This window comes from Pleuronectes platessa, chromosome 15 (assembly GCF_947347685.1).
Source record: "Pleuronectes platessa chromosome 15, fPlePla1.1, whole genome shotgun sequence".
Lineage (NCBI taxonomy): Eukaryota > Metazoa > Chordata > Actinopteri > Pleuronectiformes > Pleuronectidae > Pleuronectes > Pleuronectes platessa.
The window spans coordinates 4,664,082-4,689,029 of NC_070640.1; the positions used below are offsets into that span (position 1 = coordinate 4,664,082).

Genomic DNA, 24,948 nt, shown 5'->3' on the forward strand with positions numbered 1-24,948 from the left:
CGCTATTAAATACCTTGATATCATATCCTTTGGCGTAAATTGTCGACCAAAATGAAATTAATAGACGCGAGATATGTGGGTAAAGTTTATTCATAGTTAGAGCGTAATAGCTTCGACGAGCCCAGGGAGAGAGTGAGGCCACAGTGGACCAACTCATTGTTTATCCTTCAAATCTAATGGCGGTGTGTTGCGTTACCTATGGTCCATCCTCATGCATTTCTCTGTGGGCAAGCTCCAGAAGATCCAGATAAAGAGACCAGCAGCTTCTCAGCATCTGTCTGAAGCTCGGCCCTCCAGCTGGATCTGTGGGATATCTTCAAGCAATCAGGTGAACTTGACTTATTTCTATAATGTCCGCACCTCATGTGACTCTGATTTAACTCAGAGAACTCACCCTGCTGCCTCGGTCCATGTTTCTCTGGGAACAGGCCTCATGTCGTGACTTTCATGCTGGTGAAGCGAACAACAGAAGAATCATCTGTTTCTGCTCTGTGACACTTTAATATGTTTGCATACATTCAATAATCACATTATACTAAAGCATCACTCCAATTAAAGGGGTGAAGAGTTCCATTCATATTCTCTGGGACATAATTTGATTAGTGTAAAAAAAAAATTCACACAACTTCTGTCTTTTTTATGCAGGAACTAACCTCAAACTGACAATATGACAACTTTTACAATAATGTTAAAATATCAACCTTGTAGAGCACACGACAAGATGTGTTGTCTAGTTTAATACACTAGACACTGTTGTTGTTGTGTCATTCCTGATCCAGCTGTCGGTTGTTGTCTACACGTCTGAAGTTACCACAGTACAGATTTTACATATATCTGACTTGCTGACATTACTGCTTTTAACTGCATTATGACTGCACTTTACAGCTGCATGTAACCAGTGGTCCCTTTTACTCCACTTGTGCTCAACTGCATTTTTATTTGTGTATTTTATTCATACTCTTTCTGAGTAAAACGTGGGAGTACTTCTTCCATCACATTTAAGGATGAAAAGGGAAATGTTTTACTGTGTGCGGCTCTTTTCATTGTCAATAACTTATCTGTGTTTTTTATTACCAAAGCAAAGTCGCGACGGTTCGACCACACGAAGGGTTAAAGCGTGACAACAGTTGCATCATGTGGTTTACAGTGAATTGCATTAGCGGCTCACCAGACCCTCTCCACAAGAACCGTGCGCACCGCTGCGCACTGCTCCCGGGTGGCGAGGTCACAAGTTCCCATGAGGCACGGCCCCTCCAGCGGATCACACTTCCCCACAGGGAGGGCGGAGAGAGGCTGAGACACCGGCGAGGCAGCAGGACGACAGGGGAGAAGAGGTTCGGACTCATAACCGAGTGGAAGCGAACATCTGGCGCGTCTGAGAGCCCGACTGGTGGAATGACCAATCAACCAACCCAGGCTAACGGCATGCAGGGCCCCCGGAAGGAGCACCTGTACAAGGTGCTGGTGATCGGGGACCTCGGGGTGGGGAAGACCTCCATCATCAGGCGCTACGTGCACCAGACCTACTCCAACAACTACCGGGCCACCATCGGAGTGGACTTCGCCCTGAAGGTGCTGAACAGCGACTCGGAGACTGTGCGGCTCCAGCTGTGGGACATCGCAGGTGGGACAGCGGGGACCTTAATGTCTGTCGTGTGCGTTGTGTGTGTGGAGGGGATCGTGTCAGGGAGTCACTGTAGCTGAGAAACAAGTGGATACTGACATCAAGTGCTGGATCCAAATCAACTCACTGATGCGTAATGAAGAATTTTGGGTTGTTTTTACGCGTAAAATCTGCTCGAACCAAGAAACCTTTCCAAACCATTAATGATAAAAAAAGTGAAAAAGTTGTTAAGTGAGACTGTGAGTGTTCCTGAACAGTTGATAATGAGAGGAGATAAAGTTTAACTTCAAACTGACACTGTGACATGACTCGTAAAGTTGTGAAACTTTCAAAACTTGAGGATGCACTGTCAGTTTGGAGAGCTCCGATGACACACACATACACACACACACAAACACACACACACACACACACACAGACACACAAACACACACTAATTGTTGCTTAGGGATGAGCACACTATCATTCACTCATCCTAGGTATGGGGCTGCATCATGTGAGTGGGTCCATGTGAGGGAGATTTTAAGCCCAGTCACAGGAGCGTCATTGTGGCCTAAACGAAAAGCAAAACATCATTACTCAGAATATCTCTCTCTCTCACACACACAGACACACACACACACACACAAACACACACACACACACACACACACACACACACATATGCCAGCACGTCCTCTAAGCAGTTAATTTGAATCCACTAAATTAAATTACGTATTTCCATTAGATGCAGTCGACTCTACCTATTTTAAATTCTTGGCTTTGAGGAGGGGGGAGGCAAACTAAGTCAGGACGGTGTGTTTGCTCTAATTCATAAAACATTATCTGCATTTAAAAGTCCTGTAAACTTCACCGTCTTCACCGAATGACGGTGCATCAGGTGACCTGTGAGACGTGTGTGTGTCTGTCTGGAGCTGCTGTCACACTGCTGCAGATGACGACTCAGTGTGACTCAGGAAAATCCTCCACACATTCTCTTACACAATAAGAGGAACTTCTCGACCCTTTTTTTCCATTTCCTGTCCCTCGTGGGGGCCACGAGAAATGATGAAGCAAAGACGAATGTCGGTAAATACTTATTTGCCAAAACTTAATTTTCTTCTGAGAGGGCGTGTCATGTTAAACAACCAGGACGCACACAGCTTCAGGTTCGGACTCGGACTCACAAGTAGACAACAGTGCACACACCACAGGGGCGGTCGTGTTGAAAGCTGTTCTCACCTGCTCCTCATTTCAATCCCTGCACGATACACCTGACATGTCACATGTTTGACTCCTCACAGATATGTTTTATCAACCGGAGGTCAAAGTTTATCATAATTTTTTTTTAAGTCGGCCTGTCATAAGCAGGAACAAGCTCCTGCATTGAGGATCTTGTGAAACGTGACAGTAAGTCTGCAGGAATGTGCTGGTTCATGAAATACCGGCCCCGCTAACTGCAGACTTAGTTATTTCACCACAGAAATGCAGGAGAACAATGAGAGTTCCTCATCGGTGCTGCTGTGCTGATGAATGTGAATGTGTGTGTGTTTGTGTCACAGGTCAGGAGCGTTTCGGAAACATGACGCGAGTTTACTACCGTGAAGCCATGGGCGCCTTCATAGTGTTCGACGTGACGCGGCCCGCCACCTTCGAGGCGGTCATCAAGTGGAAGGAGGACCTGGACTCCAAGCTGAGGCTTGAAAATGGACAGAGCATCGCCACCGTGCTGCTGGCCAACAAGTCGGACCAGGGCCGAGAGCTGAGCAACAGCGCCATCAAAATGGACCAGTTCTGCAAGGACCACGGCTTTGTGGGCTGGTTCGAGACCTCAGCTAAGGTGAGATGACATAATTATCATGATGATCCGTGAAGCTCGAGTCAAGAAATACTTTGTATGAAGCGTAGACTGTTGATAAAATAGGTCATAGACTCCGGGACTAGAAAGTGAAGCCAATCTGGAAGTGCCTGAACCCTGTATTCTCTCGAATGACCACCAGAGGACGACTCTACCGGTCCTATAGAAGTCCATAAGAAACTATCTCTTCAACACAGCATGAGGTTCATTTGATAAATTGACCATAAAGCACCGTATGAGGCATGAATACCATGTAACTGACGGCTGGTACCATCCAATGGATGCACGTTGCAGGTGTAGGAGGACCTGCAGTGTCTTTGAGCTCTTGACAAAATACCAAACGGCTTCGAAAAGACAGCACAGAAACCAGTGGGCGATGTCTCTGGGCTGTTTCCAGTTGCTGGATGTTTCTTCCATTTCCACTCTCAGCAAGAATGTGAATGAGTGTATTTCCCATGTCAGTAATCGTCCCTGTGAGTCGTCCGTTAGCAGTGAGCGTCTGACACACTCAGTGGAGTCGTCTCCCATTACGTTCACCTCAGTCAGAGAAAAACATCCCGACTGGAATTTCATGCCCTCGTGGAAAGTGGCTCGATGAGTTAGATTCTACACATCAGGGTTAGAAGAGGCCACTGAGATTAACAGTTTAAAACATTAGTGGAGTTCTGTTAGAGAATTAGACCAAATAGCATCGGTTTATATATTTTGTTCATGCTCAATCCAACTTGTTGTGGAAGCTCTATCAAGCTTCTACAGAATAACAAGTTAAAAACAAAGATGTCATGGAATCTTATGGTAATAGCAGTAAATGAAATATACTGCAGAGGGATCTTTACTCTAATTACATTGTTAGTGTATTATTGGCACATAGGTATAACTCTACAAACGTCTTCATTCACACATCCCCTGTTGACACTGACATGTTGGGTGCAGCCAAAGTGCTGTGTCATCCTCGTGCCATCGGGCCTCAGCATTCTGAAAGGTCAAAGGTTACAAGGTGCAGGTTCAGGCCGAGGTGTCAGAGGTGGGGGTCGGGAACACAGACACGCGTCCTTCTTCGGTCGCAGTAAGAAAACAAAAATGTTTAAGGTATTTACAGGAAGAGGTTTTAAAACCCATTTGTTTCCACACATGAAGGCGACAGTGTGTGAGTGAGCCACATTTTCAACATGCAGGAAGTATATCGCCATTTAATTGGTCCTTCCTTGAAAATCGGTAGAGTAGTTTTTGTGTTATCCTGCTGACAAGCGGACAACACAACACAGATGAGAACCCAACCTCCACGACGTGAGCAAGAACAAATTACTGAGCAGCTCCTCTCTCTCTCTCTTTCAGGATAATCTCAACATCAGTGAAGCTGCAAACTTCCTGGTCAAGCACATCATGGCCACGGAGAATGAAATCATGAAATCGATGGTATCGGACACCGTGTCACCGCAGTATGACGACGACAGACAGACGAGCTGCTCCAGCTGCTTTAAATAATGAGAGGATGGGGGGGGGGGGGGGGGGGCAGGAGGGTCACAGGAGGACAGAGAGGGACAGACACACACCACACAGCCCTCCATGGACGTCTGAGAACCCGCTGTGCAGCTCGGCTCCTCTGGTTGAACATTGTTGTTTGCTGCATTTGTCACTTTCTGCAGTGAACCAGAGCTGAAGCAACGTGAACTCAGGATCTGGACACGTTTGAAGAGAGTTTTGGCAACTCGTGGTTAAAGCTTCTGACTTCAGTTCGACAGAAAACCCACCTGGACGCTCTTTGGTCTTAATGCACGAGATTGTTTAAAGCCTTATGACGTCAGCCTCGCTGTTTGGGGACTGGTCCTTTAAGATGGTTGAGATATTATTCTCACTTCCTCTAATTTAACAGCTTTTCACTCTGACTAAACTAAATAAACCAGTAAATACTGGAGCCCGGCTGATTTACATCAGCCAATATGAACCTTTCACAGATGTTCATGTCTGCTGATGTGATAATAATAATTTTACATAATAAACAATGCAGGAAGTATGAGCATTTAACATTTACGTGTACATTATATCTTAATTCAAGTTCTCTATGTTTGGTTGTATTTGTGTTTTCTATTAATTTATAGTTGTTTACGATAACGTGTGTGTTTAAACTATAAAATATCAAACCTTTGGGCTTTAAAAATAACTTCTTTGGAATCATTGACAAGTTAAATTTTTTATTACATGTGTGTTTTTACTCCTAAACATCTGGCCGTCTGTCTGAAAGACAAGTTTCCTCTCTTGATTTCAGTTTTTCCACTTCTGTGTGAGTGTTGTTGTTGATGTTCTCTCTGGTTTAACCTCCACACTGTGTGGGCGACCTGCCGCCCTCCTGGGATGTAACGAGAGCCAAAGAAAGTAATGTTGACCCTTTGCATTGTGTGAACTGAACATGCATTGCTTTTTAATGGTTTTAAGTTATTTGCTGTAGGAGTGGGTGTGATGCTGGTTAGCAGAATGAAGAATCAGGGCCACTTAAAGAAAGACAAGTATCTGAGATCTCAGGATGAAGTCGGGATTTAAGAGGAGGAAACATCAGGCGATCAAACTGTCACCTGCAGTAAAATGAGGAACGTGGAGCATCTTGTTAAGTTAAACTTTAGTAAGAATAAATAAATACTTATATTTAGTTACGTCGGTTTATCAACAACACTGAGATGCTGCTTATTCCCTAAGGATTCATTTGTCTTTATTCTCATATTGTAATGACTGTTTTTCCTCATTCAATAACGAATTGATTCTTATAATTCAAATATCAACAATCTGATTTCTTCAATAAATCTCTAATACTCCGTGTTAGGTTAGAGTTTTAAATAGATGTTGCTGAAGATCCTTCCTCCAGCTGCCAATCACGTGAGCCCAGTTTAATCAGGCAGTTTAACAATACATTTATATTTATAGCAACGAAAAGGTGGGAGCTGCAAAGAAAGAGCGAGTTTAACAGTTTAAAAGAAACACCCGGGAGTCTTTAATGATCCGTGGGCGGTTCAGGTTTAGAGGTTTGTCAGGAGCCTGTGTGTTGTTGTTGTTAATGGAAGAGGGATTTTTGTGTTTCTCCTTGTTTGTGACTCTGTGCTGTGTGTGTGTGTGTGTTATTTATCTTTTCACCAGAGAAGAATTTGTTTCTGGTTCTAAACTGGACGTGAGTTCACTTGCCAAAGCCTAACCTCGGTATCCATGGTAACTGGATGAAGTCATTTTTTTTCACGGGCATCCTCCGACATCTGCGCGGAGCTATTGCTGTATGCACACACACACACTCACAGACTCACACACACACACAAATACACACATACGGTTTATACAAAATAATTTCTCCTTTTCTCACCCACTCGATTCTCCATTATTTTGTCTCCTCCTGTGCTCTTGGAATCCAGCTGCTTCCAGTGTCTTTTATATAAATTCCCTCTTCTTCTCCATGATCTCATTAAACCTGCACCCAGAGATGAGCTATTATTGATGGACCACTCTTTATCTTCCAACATGAAGCCTCTGGTTTGCGTTTGAAGGTGTTTGTGACCCTGCAGATCTGTCTGCACGGCGCTGAGGCCTTGGTGCCGTTCCTTCGCCTCATATGATCTCGATCAGGAGCAGAACTTGATCAAATCAATTGTATCATGTGGTTTGTCGCCTTTCACACAGAAAACAGTGAGTGTGTAACGATTTGTGACGTGTTGTCTCCCTATGTTATTGTGTTAGGTTCTCGTCCTGCGTCCACACGGATTATAACAATGTTTCCGTCTGAGGATTTGAATGCCACAGCGTTTGTTTGGCTCGTCATGAGGACAGTGGCGTGGTGTCACACTCTAGATGCATGAGTTAATCTGGAAAATCACCACGCGGCCACAAACCCACACGTGTCCTCATCTGATCACACCGCTTGTGGATTGTTCTTGTTCATTCACGAATCGCAAAGCGGTGAAGAATGAGGTAAAGCCACTGATTTCACACCAAAGTACGAGTCTGCCTTTTCACCTTTGACCTGAAAACCAACCAGGCAGGGAAACCGAAGTCCAAGTTGTATTGCTTTCGACTGAGCAATGTGTCTCCAGGCTGATCCAGGACTCTCAGGTTCTCATTAGTGAACCACATGACTGAGTGGATTATTCTCTGCCTGAGGGAGAAGATTTGCTCGTCTGCTCTTGGCTCACGTTAAGACTCATTAAACCATCCAAAAAAACGCAGTGGAAGCAAGTTGTCATCTGAAATTCATCAAGCGATAGTTGGATGATGGGATAAATCAATTTGTTGTTGGGGTGCGTGTCAAGAAAACACGCAATTAAACATAAAACAATGAAATTAAAGTTTTATTTAATTGTGGGACAAGGCTCCTCCTGTGACAACACCTGGCACAGATCGGAGCTTTCATTACTGAGAATTATCAGCCCAGCATATTGTGCTCTTTGTAGTTGTGGAGCTCCGGCTGCCAGAGAACCACCTCCAGAAAAACACCCACATATTCTCACAGCGACACAGAAACACAACGGAGAAGAAGCAGGGAGAGAGGAGAAGGAGCCGAGGGAGAAGCGAGAGACCCAAGAGCCACAAAATGATCCAGACTAAAGCTCCATGGAGTCGTTAACAGAAAGAGAGGATCATGAGGAACGGCTGAACTGACGCAGATTAAAAGTGACAGCTCCACATTAGATCAGAGAACATGGAGAGAAACAGATTCTCACATTATTCAGCTGCAAGTATTCAAATGACAGAGGAGACTTGCTCATGTGGCGCCACCTGTTGTCAAATAAGGTCAACTGCAGGCAATCGATTCACGAGTGTAGTCATTTTAATAGCTTGTGATTAAAGTGACTGAACTTTTATAGCTTGTGTAAGAGGAAAGAAAAGGTCAATTTACTAATTTATAAGATGCCTCAAACCTCAAAGATGGTTTCTTGGAAATGCTGAACACACACACACACACACACACACACACACACACACACACACACACACACACACACACACAAACACACACACACACACACACAAAAACACAAGTAAAAGTAAAAGGTAAAGTATAACTAAGGCTAAAGGTCAGGTAGCAAAAGTTGCCTGAATTCTTTTATTTATTTCAGTTTTTATTTGGTTTTGTGTTTTTGTATCGTACCTTATTTGTATATTCATTTTGACTTTTTCATTATTATTTGTGAAGCACTTTGTACACACGTTTTGAGAAGTTCTACGTTGTTAGTGTTATTCATAGTCATATTATTATAAAACACTAATATCACATACATTATTTCAATTGTTATTCTTATTTGTTTTGATATTTTTAATATATATTTTTAATTGTTATAATTACGATTATGATGATTATTATTAGTATTAGTTGTAGTAGTAATAGTAGTAGTAGTAGTAGAAGTATAACTTGCCATTAAATAACACTAAGTGACTTTGTTATTCTACACAGATTTTTCTACAACTAAAAATACATACATTTAGCAATAGAATGTATACTTTTTGTAATTTTACATAGAATTCAATGTAATTTAACGTTCAAAACCATTAAGAAGTTGAGTCATCCTTTAAAAACATCTATTATTTTCCATTTTATACCTGTATGGATTACATTCAATACATTACAATAACATTTAATTTATAACACAAAAGTGAAATAATACATAAAATCTATTCTGCAGATCTATTCTCTTTTTTATAATAAGGCCACGAACAGCCGGTGAGAGCGATCAACATGTCTGTGATTTACAGGTTGTAGTGTGGTTTCACGTCACCTGAGGAGTTCTACACCATGTTTGTGCACATAAAAATTAAATTGAGCTGTGAAATAAGTCCCTGCTAATTAAACCAGCCTCCTGGGAGAGAGAAAAAGAGAGAGAGAGAGAGAGAGAGAGAGAGAGAGAGAGAGAGAGAGAGAGAGAGAGCAGGAGTGAAAAGAAAGAGAAACTCTGAGAGTAAATGAAAGTGAGCAGAGGTGAGAGGAGGAGGGAGAGAGAGTGAGTGAAGAAACAAAGTGAAAGTATTAAATCATTAATAACACGTGTCCGGTTTGAAGGATGAGTTCTGTTCAGACCTGCTGAGCTCAGCTATTCATCACTCCCACTGATCTCTCACACATTTTACATCTCATTAACCTCACTCCTGTTTTTTAATAACTCTGCATTACTCATATTCATCAGCGTAGGGAGATGATAACAAACATGTTTATAGTGTTTGGAGCCTTGTTACATTTTAATGGTGATTAGTTTATTAACATTTATCTTATAAAAAAAATATATGAGGAATCCTTTTGCACAGTCATGTTCCTTCATGAGTAGAAACAGCACGTCCTGTGGTTCACATCCATACAGCTCAGTCTATTAACACTAGAGGGCAGTAAGCACCAGTGTTATCAAGCATGACGTCAGCTTGGTGTCTGAGAGAAACAGGTTGTTATCAAACATCAATAAACACATTAAGAGTCCACGATCATGGAAAACTATGAAATGCTTACTCTGCATCTTCTCATCTTCTGCACGTACAGTATCAACTTCATACTTTACTCTCATCGTTGTGAGAGCAGCTGCACTGGGATGATTGTTGTAAATCAATAAATATAGAGTGTGCACATAAAAGCCTGGTATCAAGTTGTCATAAGTGTCAAAGATTTACTACGAACACGGAGAGAAGAACAGAACGAGCAGCAGGAAATTGGGTAATTATTGGGATGCAACAAACAAACAATTGTGTTGCTGATCGTTGGCAACAGGAGACACAATAAAAAACCACAAATCTGCTCGTACTGCATCCGTCAGTGGGATGATTTTGATCGAATAACCGGCAATGATTCCCATCTTATAAAAATACTTTTTTCGTATACACAGCAACATTTAAAGGAGACATATTCTGCTCAAATTCAAACACATAATTTAATTTGTACTTGAAAACGTTTAAATGCTCTAATGTGCAGAAAACACATCACTTTCCTGATATTGTCCATTGCTGCAGCTCCTCTTTTCAGCCTCTGTCTGAAACACTTGATTTGAGCTTCTTTAACATGTCGGACTGCGCTCATGCTTTACCTGGTTTTTAAAGGGGGTGGCAACGTGAGCAGTATGCACATGTAGGGCATGTGCTTTTTAACTTTAACTTGTACATACACCTAGAGGAAAGAAAGTGTGCATTGTATGTCTCCTTTAAAGCCATTTGAAATCTGTTTTCGTTGATCAAACTCTAAAGATTAAAAGGAGCTGAGTCACTGTGGTCGTCCCTCCTCAGACGACAACAGTGACACTGCAAAAACACACGAAACTCAGACGTAAGACCAGAGGGTGAATGTGCAAAGTCCTTTTGTTCAGATGTCAGAGTTCAGAACCAACACTGTGCCGTGAAGGCTACTGTATCAAACTGTACCAACAAACAATAAAAGCACACACACACACACACACACTCACACATTGATTTTGTCTTCCTGAGGTAATCAAGCATTGAATCATAAACACGCACTGTTCCCACTTGATTTACATTTATAAAGCTGATATTGTTTCAGAGATAAAAACACTAATCACGCAGAAGAAGAGGAGGAATCAGACAGAAAATCGGTTCAAACAACAAAATGTCCGAGAGCGAGTGCACAGTTTGAGCACAAGCGAGGCCTATTCGAGGGCCGGCACCGGGTTTCGAGTGAGAGCGACGCAAATTCTGGATGAATGAGTTCTTCTCTCTCACGTAAGGTCAACACCCCTGAATCAAGAGTGGGGGGAATAAAGTCACTTGAATGGTTTCGGACACCAGGAATGAATTCCTAACCTCTTGATATAGGTTTGAAACAAAATGGTGGCGTTAGCTGTGTGCAGGCCTCGTCGTTATAAATGCACTTATCTCACGTCTTATCATTTTGACGTATGTGATTGTTTTATCCTGCAGCCACTTGTCAGTCCACAGTCCACGGTAATGTCCTCAGATACTGTTCGACACCTTCTAACAGCTCCCGCTCCATGAACCTCTGAGTTTAATGTGGACGTTCAGTGTCTGTGCTGGACATTTGTACCGTCTCCTGGGCCCGTGTCCCTGCCGGGGCTACACCAGTCCTCCTCAGAGGCCGGGGGCTGGAGGGGCAACCCGGACTGTGAGAGGAGAGCGTCTATGTGGGGGAAGAGGGAGGTCAGGGGGCAGTCTGGAGACATGTACTTGGCCAACACCTGGAGCTGCTCCGGCTGCAGGTTGGCCTCGCTGCAGACCCTGTGACACAACGCAGACACACTGTGATGTGTTGTCACCTTCATCTGGCTCAGCTGGCTCTTCTGCACCATCAGTTTCTCCCTCTCCGTCTTCTGTGACACACACAAACACACACACACACACACACCGTTATTAACATGTCTGCAAAACGAGGATCTGCTAATGAATTAGAGATTTAAAAAAAAAGCCTTGTACCAGCTTGTTGATCTCACACTGCAGATTGAATATGCAGTCCAGCTTCCTCTTGCGGCAGCGTTGGGCCGCCAGGCGGTTCTTGCTGCGGCGTCTCATGTCGTGGACGAACTCGAGCTGCTCCTGCGTGAAGACCTGTTGCTTCAGCAGCTGCTGGAAGTCATTCCTGTTCAGATCCACAACCCAGTCCACAGAGAAGGGCAGCTGCACCTGAGGAAGCAGGGAAGAGAGTTCACACAGATGGTCCAACAGTGAGAGAATCAACACCAATGAAGGGACAGAGTCACAGAACGTCGGGCTGTAGATGACAGGTTAAGAGTCTGTGGTTGTTAGTAGTTAATTGTATGAACTTATATTTTATATGGTGATGCAGCTTGAAACTCTTGTTTTGAAAGGCACTATATAAAAAAAGAGAATTATACTCATAATATCAAATGATTTCCATATAAACTACATCATGACAAGTAACTGGTTATTTGTTTTTATTTGATTTTATGCATATTTTCCTTTGCCTTATCAATATGCACTGTACCTGATAATAAACATAGTAAAATAAAATAAATATTCTGGATATTGTGTATACAGCATGTTGTCCATTTTGTGTATTAATTTTCTCTTTTATCTATGAGAATTTTTAACCAAATCGTTCCCATTCTGCTGATATGTTTGTGTGGACTCAGGAACTAGAGATGTGTTTTCAATGTGTCTGATTCATGTACTTTTACATGAGTTTATATGAGATATGTTTTTGCCAAAGTACTATTTGTAAAACTATGTATATTCTTTTACTCTGACACATTATTTGCATATTAAATGTTGTTACCTGTTTCCTGTCACTTTTCAAGCCCCTGGAGGAATCTTTGGATTCTTAATCTTTTATAAATGTGTAAATTACTAAAACTAAGCAAATCAAAAATTTTACCTAGTTGATTTTGCTAATAGAAAACTGTCAAACATCCGAGCAGAGCTGGATAATTGTTTTTAAAACAAAGCAAAAGTCAGACGACTTCAGATAGTTATATTTTTACCGAGCGGTTAATGAATTAACTGGAGTTAACTTTTAAAAACAGAGGTCGGGTGCTGGGTTATTGCCGCCGCTGCTCATGTGTGACAGGAAACGTGCACTCACCAGTTTATAGGAGCAGTATAAATCATGCAGTGTTTTTTTTTATCTTGTGTAAATAAAACCACTGTTTGCACCAAAACGACCTCAACTCAGTGTCTGTCCTCCGGTGGCACTTTTTCGGACTAACGGGGAATAACAGTCTGGACGGTGGCGTGAGAAATTTCACCCAGAGCTGTTGTTTGTGTCGCCTGCTAACTCATCGGGCTGAGGCGTCAAATTCAGCTGAGTTGGACTCTGGACCAATTAGCCAGACACATGCTCAGGGTCACAAGACACACACACACACACACACACACACACGCGCACACACACATCATTATCACCATTGGTGAATCATTAACATGGCACCATAGCGATTTTACTTTCTGTGACGTGGATGCAAACAATCTGATATAATGTACCTGAAAACTCTTATCTTAAACAAACAGAGTAGTGTAATCTACACGTAGGGAGAAATCGCTGATGCTTAAAGTTAAAGGTTCATTCATTCAGTGGGAGCTTTTTTTTTTTACAGTAGAGCCTCAGTAGACTTTCTTCACAGCTGCTCACCTGTCTGGCCCTCTCTCTCGTGTAGGCCTCGCTGTCTCCCTCTGTTTCCGTGTCCGAGTCTCCATCCTCCCCCGAGTTCAGGGAGGAGACCCCCGATTGGGACGCGCACTCCGACAGCCCCGCTCCCTTACATTGGCCTTTGCCCTGGTACGGATCTTGGAGGAAGGGGCAGTCCGAGCTGATGGACCTGAGGTTCACGTGACGCTTCAGCCAATCCTCAGATGTGGCCTGCAGCTGTCCGCTCCCTGAGTTGGAAGATCTTCCTGCGTCAGGGTCTGATGAGCCCTCATCAGACCCCACGGGGCTCCCCTCTCTGGCATGGTTCACTGGCAGGGTCCCTCTGTCCATGATTCCCCTTTCCCTCTCAGCTTCTGCCTGCTCCTCTGCCCTTTGCAGGATGGACACTGGCTCTTCTCCACCAGACTCCCTTGTTTTGTTGTCGTCTTTAAGGTCCATGATGATCCTCTCCTGCCCCTGTGACCTTGTAATCACGGGGGCCTCAGCTGAGGCCTTCAGCGGGCAATGGTAAAATATTAACCCTGGTGACCTCTCAGCCACAGAGACATTAGATCTATCCCGAGAGCTGACCCCAGCGGCTTGCTCCAACACTTCCTCCATCTTCATAATATCATCCGATGTCCTCTCTCTTTCATTTGTGTCTTCCTCAGTCTCCCCACTGCCCACATCTTTTGTCTGTTCATGTTTTTCAGGTGTCCGTCGCTGATCAGCTCCGTTGTCCCTGAGTCTGGCAGGATGTGTTTGTTTAGTTTCATTCTTGCTGTTCGTGCTGCTGGAACAAGGTGAGCAGGACAGAGAGCACTCAGCCCCGACGGCCGCTGTTAGACTTTTCTCCTCAGCACGAGCATCCTTCCTACAAGCTTGCTGGAACTTGCGATACTTTGGACATCGCAAGAAGACGCCATTTTCCCCCTCAGCCGCAGCCGCGAGGGGGGCCGCACTTTTCTGACTTCCCAGTTTGCTGCCCTCTGATTTCTCGCGGGGCCAAACCACTTCCTGCTGAGAGGGTGAGTAATCAACTGGTTTGACTTCTTTCTCACCGAACAACACAGCGTCAGAGTCTGTGCAGCTGTCTTGTGTCTTTGATAGCTGCCTCTTGTATTTCTTCTTGCAACAGGTCTTTCTAGGACACGGGGCTGAGCCCTTGGTGCTGGAGAAGAACTTAGGGAGGAGGAATTCAAAGCACGCCTCGTCCAGGTCTCTGAAACCGAGGACGGAGGCTGAGTTGCGTATTTCTAAGACATTGTCTTTGCCAAAGAGGAGTTTGGACGTGTAGGCAAACTTCAGCAAGGGCTCAAAACCAGCAGCTGTCACCTGTCAGAGAGGACACATTACATTACTGTCTATCCTGGGTTTACTTGATTCACAGTCATGGATAGAAGCAGCTCATCTTATAATATTTTCAGAGAGATATGCACATAATACAGTCCAGATGTGAAAATAGAGCTATTAATCTACTAAATGAAGCCCAGCATTGTAGGAGTGCTACTGCTTCAGTTATAAATACTACACATGTGATCAGGAAATCTAGTTTCTCTTGTTCCCTTTATTCACAGAAACTCATGAATGAATCATCGCCTAATACATTTTGTGGGCGGGGGGGGGGGGGGGGGGGGGAAGGAAAGAGATTTAGAAATAAAAAATGTCTTTCTTATAATAGCAAAATAGCTAAATCCAATATGCTGACTTTGGTGGCTCTAGAAATCCAAAAGCTGTGGCTACATCTGGGCATTGTTTACTTATTTATATTTATCAATCTATCTTCTGGTGTGGAGCCGAGAGCTGGTGAGTCTCACCTCCTGAGGCAGAGTGAGTACGGCTCCATGCTGCGTGAGGGAGGAGATCCTGTGGGTGAAGTACTCGCTGCAGGAGGCCAGCACCGAGCGGTGGGCCCTGAAGCTCTGACCCTCGGCCACCACGGTCACATCGCACATCACGTCCCGCCGCCGCTGCTCGTCCAGGCAGCGCAGCACATGGGAGGAATGCACCGTCGACTCAAAGGTAAACACAGACGCCCGGGGAGCAGACATGGCCATCAGGGACATCTGGATGTACACACACACACACACACAACACACACACAAACTCATTACACCACTAATTCTCTATCAGGAGACAAACTAAATAAGATTAACATGACAATAGCAACAAAAACATGCCTACCTTACACAGATGACTTTATTAATGTATATCCAAGCAGAGTGGTGAGGAAAGTTCCCGCTGTTGAGCACACATGCTTATTTCTCAAAGGAATGTCGTCCAACCAGACTACGCTTCCCAGAAAGCCTCATGTCACCTCACTTACAAAGTAAAAACTGAGCTTGACTCAGTCATATGTCACTGTGTGTGAGTATGTGAGTGGGAGGGAGCATGTGTGTGTGTGTGTGTGTGTGTGTGGGTGGGTGTGTGTGTGTGTCTGTGTGTGTGTTTGTGTGTGTTTGTGTGTGTGTGTTGCAACAGCTCTGGGCGGAACAGAGCAAACGCTGACTCACGCAGTCTAGCTGATAAAGGATGAGCAAGCAGGTTTTCCAGTCCATACCAATCCCACCCTTGGATCCAAGGGGGGGTTGAAGTAACAAGGCTGTTCCCAGGAAAAATTTAAACTTTTATAGATTTACCACAAACACAATTCCAGAGATTAAGGTTTTTGGATATTAACCCAGTGTTTGGACAGGATCATGTACTGGGAGAGTCTCTGGATTCAGATTCGCAGGGATTTACTCAGGTTGTGTGAAAAATGAATGAGACAGAGAAGGACACTAAAGGTTCTTGTCATTTCAATTTGTGTATTTTTTTCTTAGCTGGAAGTCGTACATCTTCATGTGACCTCAAGCCGTCAAAATAAGAGCATTGAGGTATGATAGGTTAACGGTTGTGAAAGAGCAGAACCTAACGTCATTTGAAGATTCGTCCTCGCTGAGTTTAAACATTTTGTGGCTTTTAAGGTGTCAGGTCTGAAATATGTGCGATGGGATGATGACATTAATACTGACAGGGATAGTGCACGATAAAAACTTTATAAAAATAAACAGCACTGGGCTTCCAGACAGTAAAACACAGCAGAACAACCAATGTATAACAAAGCACTGATGTGTCCAGTGTCACATGTTTTGCAAGAGGAAAAAGGAACCCAGGCTGAAGCCTGTTTATCAGATGATCGTTTCATAATTCCAGAATGAGCTAATCTCCTCATGAAAAAAACCCCCACAATCTAGTTCCTTATTCCAAGTAAGTGACACAACAGCTCCAAACACAACAGCGGCAGCCTGGAGAAATGAAACTACAGGAAGGAACTGACACCGGTGTTAAAATAAAATGCATTTTATTATTAGACGAGGACGGAAAGCAACAGTTGTCGTGTACTTCCCCTTCTACAGGTGAGTGAGACACACTACATGGAAATAAAATGTACAACTCCTAACAATCAACGGTGCTGCTCCTCACAATTAGGCTACAATTCCCAGATAAATCATTTTCTGTTTTTTTACCATAACAAGAACCCGACAGGCGGGTACAGGGGCAAACACTCCTCGAAACATTTGGACCACATCCAGACCTCAGGTAGGAGATCTGAGTCTCCACAGGACCTGAGACAGGTAGCACTCAGATCTGGTCACTTTCGCACAGCAGCTGACATTATGAGTTTACCAGCCAAGGTTCCCTGAACATCACATAACAAAAACACAGTGCACTCAGGAGGACGGGCTCGTGTCGTGGCTCGGTAGATTCACTCTAACACCTTCACACTGATGATGACAGTACATGTGCGGCTCAAACAGATGACTCACACATGAGCAAACACGGCGTCTGTGTGTGTAATTAACTGATTCACAGACCGCCGTCGTCTAGAACGAGGGGCCGCAAGCCGGAGCCTTTATTTCTGGTTCTGGTTGGTTCCCTGCCCCCCCCCACTCAGCTGGACGCCCCGCTCAGGTGCTGCAGAGGTCAGGGGTCACGAGGAGGAGTCGCGACTGGTTCGGTCAGACAGGCAGAGCCTCTCCAGCTGCTGCGCCCGCTCGTTGTGGACAGTCACCAAGTTGCGGTTCTCCTCCGCCAGACGCTGGAACTCCTCCTCGAGTCGGGCAATCTGCACGGCCACCTTCTCGTCCTCCACCAGCTCCGCCAGCAGCTTGCGCCTGCATGGATGAGGGACACCGAGATTTAAGAGCAGGTTCTTACATTCATAATCAAAATGCATTAAAAAAGGTATAGGGAAACACTTATAACAGGTTCCCACTTCAGAATAAAGGCTGACGGTAAAACACATTCATACCTATGAGGAACTTACAGCTGTCGTGATTCTATACAATGGGAGGAACCACAGAAAACCTAAAGAGCTATGGGAACAATGGAAACTTGGAGGAAGAGCTAAGATGGGAAGAAAACCCTGTTGGTTCTGGTTACAGCAATTTATCCACTCTGAAATAAGTCAGTGGGATGTTTGTTGGTCAGGGTTAAATAGAGTTTCACCACAAGTTGTTGCCTGTTTATATGGGAATATGATCTTTTGGTTTTAGGGACAAATCCAAGTCAAAAAAACCAAACCATGATGTCTAATGTAAACCAGCTGAGGTGTAGATGCGTGGTTCTCTGAGTGTAGAACTGTCGAACAGATTTACTGATCTGCCGGTAGATTAAAAAACAGTTATTACTTATTATAATGATTTAAGAGCCACAAAAATATTCTTGAGCCGACGCGGACCAATCAATTCACTCTATTATACAGACAAAATAAATGAAGGCATCATTTTTAATGGATTCTATGTGTCTCCATGTCCACACTCTACATTCAGTTATTACATATTTCCCGACTATTATCCAATAAGAAAACTTCAGTCTGAGTTGATGTGGATAACCTTATTTATTATCTAATTCTAAAAACAAGGGAAGATTGTGAATGGTTTCATAAAAGTTTCCTGCTATAATTAAGTACAGGTTATTTTTAACCATGAGAGTTTTTAAATGCGGTCGCAGACACAGTGTAATATAAAGTGAATAATAAGAGACTCAGATACAGAGACTCCTCTTTTAGAAACAGCACACACTGTAATGTGGGTGTGTGTCTGTACATGTGCATGTTTATGTGACGAGTGGGAAGAGATCAGCTCGAACTAATTCTTCAAAACAGAGAATTGACCCTGAATCTGATAAATACATATAAAACAAAGGTATTTTCAAAGTAAAAGGTTTTAAACCTACAGTTTTTCCTTTTGTCATTTCTCTGTGAAGATCTGAAACAAATTACCACACAACCCCCGTGTCACCCACATGTCACCGAAATGAAACCTCAATCCCACTTAACTCTTTCACTCAAGGTTTATTTCTGGTGTGCGATGCTAAAAGGCTTAAAAACATTAGGTTTGATATCAAATCTTGAGTTAATTTTTCTATAAATACACTGAAGAGGGTTTTTCTAAAACTCCATTATTCCACTACGACCAACTTTTTAAAAACCCAACCCATTTTTGTTGTTTTTGTCGTTGGTGTCAGAACTTTCACTTTCATGACATTCATGAGAGTGAGTTAAAGTTTCTGATGAATGCTACTTTGTGTTTCTTGTTTGATACTGTGAGTGAATTTTGTCAAATTTCGTTTTGTCATCCTTGCAACACATGCAAGTGTCTGAAATGTCAGTTTTCTCTCTGTGAGTTCTCTTCCTCATAAAATACAGGAAGTAAACCTTTCATTGTGTCATGATTGTTGCTATTGGTTGAGGATGACTGACACAAAAATATTCACCCTTTATGGAAAAGTATTCAATATTCTAATTCACGAGAAATTCCATTTAATAACGGAATACAAACAGGTTGTGGGTTTTTCCCCCATATTGTCTAGTTGTATCTAAACTTTCTGAAAGTGTGTATCTAAGTTTGTGTGTGTCTGTGTGTGTGTGTGTGTGTGTGTGTGTGTGTGTGTGTGTTTCAGTGGGTCCGGATTTGAAGGGTTGCACAGTTCTGACTCATTGTGTTCTTATCCAAACCCAAGGCTACACTCATCCCATCAGTCGGCCTGCTGTTCTCTCTTTAGGAACTGCCAAGTAGTGTGTGTGTGTGTGTGTGTGTATGTGTGTGTGTGTGTGTGTGTGTGTGTGTAGGTGTGGTAGGGTAACAGCAAAAGGCTTTGAAAATCCATCTGCTAAGACTACCCACAGCTGCTGAGGACACAGGGGACAGTGTGCTCTGTGAGTGTTTTACACACACACACACACACACACACACACACACACACACACACACACACACACACACACACACACACACACACACACACACACACACACACACACACACACACACAGAGACACACACACACACACACAGGTCTCATGCAATCACTGCTAAAATAGGTTTATTGAAGGTTGAAGGTCTATTTTCTGAGGCTATAAACAACCAAGCGCCATCTAGTGGACGTTTGATTTGAAATGCTTTGCAGCTCTTCTACTTGCAAGCAAAAAGCTAATGTGGCTTTAAAGGGAATTTAACCATAACCCCTAAACCTTGCAAGTTTGATTTCCATCCAGCATTACATTTATTATAGAGGTACATTATAATTTGTTTTCCTTGAACTACTTTTATCCAATTAAGGACATTTAAGAATCTAAAAAACAAGTGTTCTAATGATTGCCTCGACAAACCAGTAGCTGTTCATCTGTCCATCATCTATCTATACGTTTTATCCATCGAGGGTTGTGGGAGGCTGGAGCCAATCCCAGTTGGCCGAGCGGTGGGGTACACCACACAAGGGCAATGTATAGTCGCCAGTATAGTCAAGCCGAAGCTTTATGTCTTTGGATTGTGGGAGGAAGCTGGAGCTCGCTGAGGAAACTGACAAGTACGAGCCACTTTACCACTGTGCCACCCAGTGCCAGTGTTTCTGCTGGTGGGAGCTGTGACCCTGACATGACCCTAACACAAATACATCTGATCTGAAGTCAGATGAATTACCGTCCCTCCACAAAGAAGTGACTTCATTGTGGGTCTTACTTGCGGTCCTCCAGCAGGGACATCTCATGTTTGACCTGGTGGAACTCTCTGGCCATCCTGCAGTGCTCCTTGTACACCTGGACACTCTCTCTCCGAGACCCACAGGGGGGAACCGGCTGCGTGAGGTCAAACACACGTGGAGTTAGTTTAGATTCATTTCAAGCTGCTGAGAAAAACATCACAAAAGCAGCAGTTACTCTTTAGATCGTGTTCTGGGCGACTCTAATCATTATCAATTAAAATACAGATTTGACAGTTTCAACACTAACATTTAATCGAACTTAATAAAAGACAGTTTCCAGGAAAACTCTTCCCTTCATCAATGTCATGTTTCAGTAAAAGCGAACTGGCCTTTTTACCCTGTCAGGTAATCTTCCTGTTCTGAAAGGTTGTGACAGTGGATTGAGACATCGATAATCCTGAACTAAAGTCGGCTATAAACAGGAGCTATAAAGCTCACTGCCCAAGCCTCTGGCCAACTTTGCCATGGCTCTTTGCAAGCAGATCTATTGCTGGTCGTGGCGTTCTGCCACGGACGAATTTCTGCTGACGAGGGCCAGCCAGTACTATGTAGAGGTGTCATGAGGGGATCCCAAATTCTGTTTCTATATCATGACAAAGACGGGAGACATGGCGTCCTGCCGGTTGCAAAGGACAGGTCGGAACACTTCGGAAGGTCAAGAAAATGTTTAATCGGGCTGAGTTAAATGTATTTTTCAACTAGATGCTCAAACACATTTAAAAAGAGGATTTCCTCTCATGTAGTAGCAGTAGTAGGAGAGGCAAAATCTTGGGCTTGGAATGTCCTCGGGTATTTGTCAAATGTCCGAAACCTTATCTTATTAACATCCATACCATTTTGTATGAAGAAGTGTACTTAATGTTACATGGAAACAAAAGCCATGTTCCCCTTTTCCTTTTCCCAGTAGTACCGTGTCTGGCAGCGATCATTCACTGGCCTACTACTGTTCCCACTTGATACCCTAAACCGACGTGCACTGGTTGTGATCCTGGCACTGGCTCCCGCTGAAGGATAATTCAATGACAACAATAATAGCAGCGTGAGAACACACAATGAAAACATTGATTTATGGAGGAACTAATCCCTAGTGGCTCCTTATTTAGCATCTCAGTGACAATATATCATCAATATAATAATATCATCAACCTTGATGTCGTATTTATACCTTTTTATATTTTACAGTGAGGTTTATCTTTAATCTAATAATTTTTAATCATTTTTACAGCTGCTTTTCCTCAAAACCTATTTTTTTAATTAGTAGTTTCGTGTTTAAATGGCTGTTTGCTTGTTTGTAGAGTAAAATACTCTAAATTAAAAAAAAGGGGGAATTTAAAAGTTTGGCTTTTGTGACCCTACAGTACATGGCACAAATTCTTCACCAGCATTATCTGCCATTGTTTCTGTATCATGCACCTCCTCCTTTGTGGTGCTCTGCCTTGTTGTGTATCCAATGTAATGTGTTGCATCTGTTTACCTGTAATCGCTGTTCGAGGTCTGGGAAAGTCCTCGCGAGGTCCCCCACATCTTTTACATCTGTTGAGAACAGAACACATGATTTAGTACTTTTTATTTTAAAACAAATAACATGTAGAATGTCATTTAGTATTTGTGGAATTGATACTACTACTGAATTACTGTGATGTATAGTCTGAACTATCACAAACAATTCTGTTACGGATATTAAGAATTCTGTTTTTATAGTTTTTGTGATAACATTATCATTTTCTCCACAAAGAGTATACTTCGTGTTTTATGCAGAGGTGGAATAAATATTAATATTTTCTACTTAAGTGTAAGTCTCTTATTCTTACTTTAAAAATACAGTTAAAGCAAAAGTCCTGCACTTTAATGTTGCTTGATTACTATTTTATACAGAATCATCCCTTTTGGAAAGCTATGGTGAATATTTAGCATTTTTGACTAAATATTATGGATACATTAACATTTAAGAAGAATATTAATATATATTATATTAGTTTGAAGTTTCAACCAATGGTCTAATGGACTAAATGTATATATCTAAGTAATCAATGACAATACGTCTGCAGGAACTCAAAAGTTGTGCAAGATGGATCATTCTGTCAAATCTAAGTTTGAATCATTTACAAACAGTGGATCAATGGAATTTATCATTTCAATGACAACTGTTAAAGGACGATATGAAATTCTGAGTTTCTTTAATGAGTAAAGTTTTCGTCTTTTGTCTCTGATTTTCTGAAAAGTAGGAATCCCTTCCCGTCCAGAGTTATCTTACATCAACATGCTGTATAACGTCTTCTCGGTCGTTGGCTCTGAGCCTTTGAGTTACAGCCAAGTGACTTGTTTTACAGGCAGTCACTCTAATGCCTGTCTCCCCCTCATAAAACGTCCCAAAACGAAACACTATAGGGGCCTCTTCTGTGACACAACAACATAGCAACACAGTGCTGCACTTCTAAATGAGCCGTGTCCTCTTGCTGAACGGCAGTAATGAGCTGTCACATTGAAAGACATGACGCGGGGACAGAATACAGGCGCAGACAGATACACACAGTGGGCAGAGGGAACAGACAGTGGGCAGAGGGAACAGACAGACCAGACGTATGGACAGAGAGAGATCAGACAGACGCACTGACAGCCAGACGGACAGACACAGACAGGTTGTCTGCACCGGCCTCCTCCTCGCCTGTAATGTGCCCCCGGGAGGCAGAACACGTGGAGAATCCTGTGGGTGATGCAACTTTCTAAAAGCGGGCGCATTAGCGGGCCGCTCTGCAGCCATGGGGCCAATTATGATGTAGAACAAATACAGTTCCCAAGCTCGGGATTGACACAGTGTGGGGTTATAACTATGCCCGGCATGAAGTCATAGAGGGACTAGAGGATGATCCCCAGATGGTGCAACAGGTCTAAGTCTGCCTGCTGAGAACATGGGTTTCAAGGAGTCAACAACACGATCGTCTGGGGAATGAGGTTTGACTCCAGAGGTTGAGGTCGGAACTCGGAAAAACTGAAACAAGGGAAGTCAGAAACTAAAGCAGATCCTCTGCAGTGCCTAAGATTTATGAATGTGAACTGGAGCATGACGATTTATATTAGGGATATGAAACAGGCTGTATATTAGGCTGTTTTATGCTCTTCAGAACGATACAGACGAAGCAGCAATACCACCGTAAATCACCTGGGGGCAGCGTAGCCAATAGTTCAAGGGACACGACAATATGTTAGCAGTGGCAGGACTTTTTGAGAAGACCTCATTTTAAAGAGCTGCATCATCACAACCTCCTCCACCATGTTGTCAAAAACTGCTAAACAACCATGTCAACCTATGTAAGGACGCAGGGACAGGGACATCGTTTGAAATGGACTTTTGTCCTTTTCTATAAAGGTAGCATAAATGAGCCTTAAATGAAAATCCATGTGTAGTGAATGAGGATGTTTAAGAAGGAGGGAAAAAGCTATTCAAGGACAAATTAAGATCAATACAGTAGATTAAGGAATTCAATAAGGAGCACGTGGAAAAACAAAAGCAGAACTTCACTGGTAGTTCAGAGTCGAATGTGAGCATGTTGTTTTTCGACCGCAGTCCTTCACCTCACTTCCTGGGAGACAGACACCGGGGGATCAAGGATGGGTGGAGCAGGGCTGTAAGTGTTAACTGCTTATAAATATAGGCCAGTGTTCTAAAAGCTGAACAGTGAATCAGGCAGCGGGACACTGTTAGTATTAGCGGGGAAACCTGACTCTGCCATTGCAGGGCGGCAGCTGCTGTTCCCAGTGCCTGGCCCCACTGCAGTAAAACCACCTCGCACCATAGGTACCACCGACCTCCGGGTGAGTGAGTGAGTGAGTGAGTGGGGACAACATGAATCGTGGATATTTTGGACTGATTGAATAATTGATTAATCCACGTTGGAGCAGCAACGGTGTGTTTGCTCATGAGGCTGCACAGCTGCAAACGTGTGTGTGTGTGTGTGTGTGTGTGTGTTAATGTGATGTGGTCCAACAGAAATAGAGGGAGCACCTGTTAGAGCTACGGCACCGAAGAATGATTACAGATACAGTGATAGGGTGTGAGGGGGGGGTCTGCTGCCTGGTCTGTTTTGGTGGGAAGAATGTGGTGCATGTTCATATAGTGGAATCAGAGAGAGAGAGAGAGAGAGAGAGTACAGCTCCACGCTGCATCAGGTGTGATCAATGATCAATTAAGTAATAGAGACTAAACTTAGATGGAGTTGTTCCATTGTTTTTGAGATGCAGCAGGTGTGTGTGTACGTGTGTATGTGTTTGTGTGTGTGTGTGTGTGTGTGTGTGTGTGTGTGTCTGTGTGTGTGTGTGTGTGTGTGTACCTGAGGTTTCATCGAGGCTGAAGGCGATTCTAACTTCAGATTTATCGGGAGACACTCTTCTGGTTGAGGTGATCAT

General features: G+C 43.3%; 3 protein-coding genes across 4 annotated transcripts; 1 reads left to right on the plus strand and 2 right to left on the minus strand.

The window, feature by feature from the left end:
* Window positions 1-1,287: 1,287 nt before the first annotated feature.
* LOC128457073 (ras-related protein Rab-38) lies at window positions 1,288-4,975 on the plus strand. Its single transcript, XM_053441595.1, has 3 exons — window positions 1,288-1,624; window positions 3,166-3,443; window positions 4,797-4,975. The coding sequence occupies exons 1-3, from the start codon at window positions 1,396-1,398 to the stop codon at window positions 4,944-4,946; spliced, it is 657 nt and encodes a 218-aa protein (XP_053297570.1). The 5' UTR covers window positions 1,288-1,395; the 3' UTR covers window positions 4,947-4,975.
* A 4,680-nt stretch (window positions 4,976-9,655) lies between these two features.
* Window positions 9,656-15,970, minus strand: LOC128457117 (transcription regulator protein BACH2). 2 transcript variants are annotated; one of them, XM_053441660.1, is made up of 5 exons: window positions 15,703-15,970; window positions 15,336-15,584; window positions 13,522-14,853; window positions 11,850-12,056; window positions 9,656-11,743 (listed from the first exon to the last, which is right to left on the minus strand). In XM_053441660.1, the coding sequence occupies exons 2-5, from the start codon at window positions 15,582-15,584 to the stop codon at window positions 11,438-11,440; spliced, it is 2,094 nt and encodes a 697-aa protein (XP_053297635.1). In that variant the 5' UTR covers window positions 15,703-15,970; the 3' UTR covers window positions 9,656-11,437. The 2 variants fall into 2 exon arrangements, with proteins under 2 accessions (XP_053297635.1, XP_053297633.1); XM_053441658.1 differs by having other exon boundaries at window positions 9,656-11,746.
* A 1,521-nt stretch (window positions 15,971-17,491) lies between these two features.
* On the minus strand, window positions 17,492-24,948 carry map3k7cl (map3k7 C-terminal like). Its single transcript, XM_053441661.1, has 4 exons — window positions 24,873-24,948; window positions 22,019-22,077; window positions 20,523-20,638; window positions 17,492-17,675 (listed from the first exon to the last, which is right to left on the minus strand). The coding sequence occupies exons 1-4, from the start codon at window positions 24,946-24,948 to the stop codon at window positions 17,492-17,494; spliced, it is 435 nt and encodes a 144-aa protein (XP_053297636.1).

Coding starts and splice junctions, on each gene's coding strand:
- map3k7cl (XM_053441661.1), bottom strand. CDS start 24,948: ATGATCACCTCAACCAGAAGAGTGTCTCCCGATAAATCTGAAGTTAGA. Junction 22,078..24,872: donor CAGCCTCGATGAAACCTCAG/GTACACACACAC, acceptor TGTTCTCAACAG/ATGTAAAAGATGTGGGGGAC. Junction 20,639..22,018: donor ACCTCGAACAGCGATTACAG/GTAAACAGATGC, acceptor GACCTCACGCAG/CCGGTTCCCCCCTGTGGGTC.
- LOC128457073 (XM_053441595.1), top strand. CDS start 1,396: ATGACCAATCAACCAACCCAGGCTAACGGCATGCAGGGCCCCCGGAAG. Junction 1,625..3,165: donor CCAGCTGTGGGACATCGCAG/GTGGGACAGCGG, acceptor TTTGTGTCACAG/GTCAGGAGCGTTTCGGAAAC. Junction 3,444..4,796: donor GGTTCGAGACCTCAGCTAAG/GTGAGATGACAT, acceptor TCTCTCTTTCAG/GATAATCTCAACATCAGTGA.
- LOC128457117 (XM_053441658.1), bottom strand. CDS start 15,584: ATGTCCCTGATGGCCATGTCTGCTCCCCGGGCGTCTGTGTTTACCTTT. Junction 14,854..15,335: donor TACTCACTCTGCCTCAGGAG/GTGAGACTCACC, acceptor CCTCTCTGACAG/GTGACAGCTGCTGGTTTTGA. Junction 12,057..13,521: donor CGAGAGAGAGGGCCAGACAG/GTGAGCAGCTGT, acceptor CTGCTTCCTCAG/GTGCAGCTGCCCTTCTCTGT.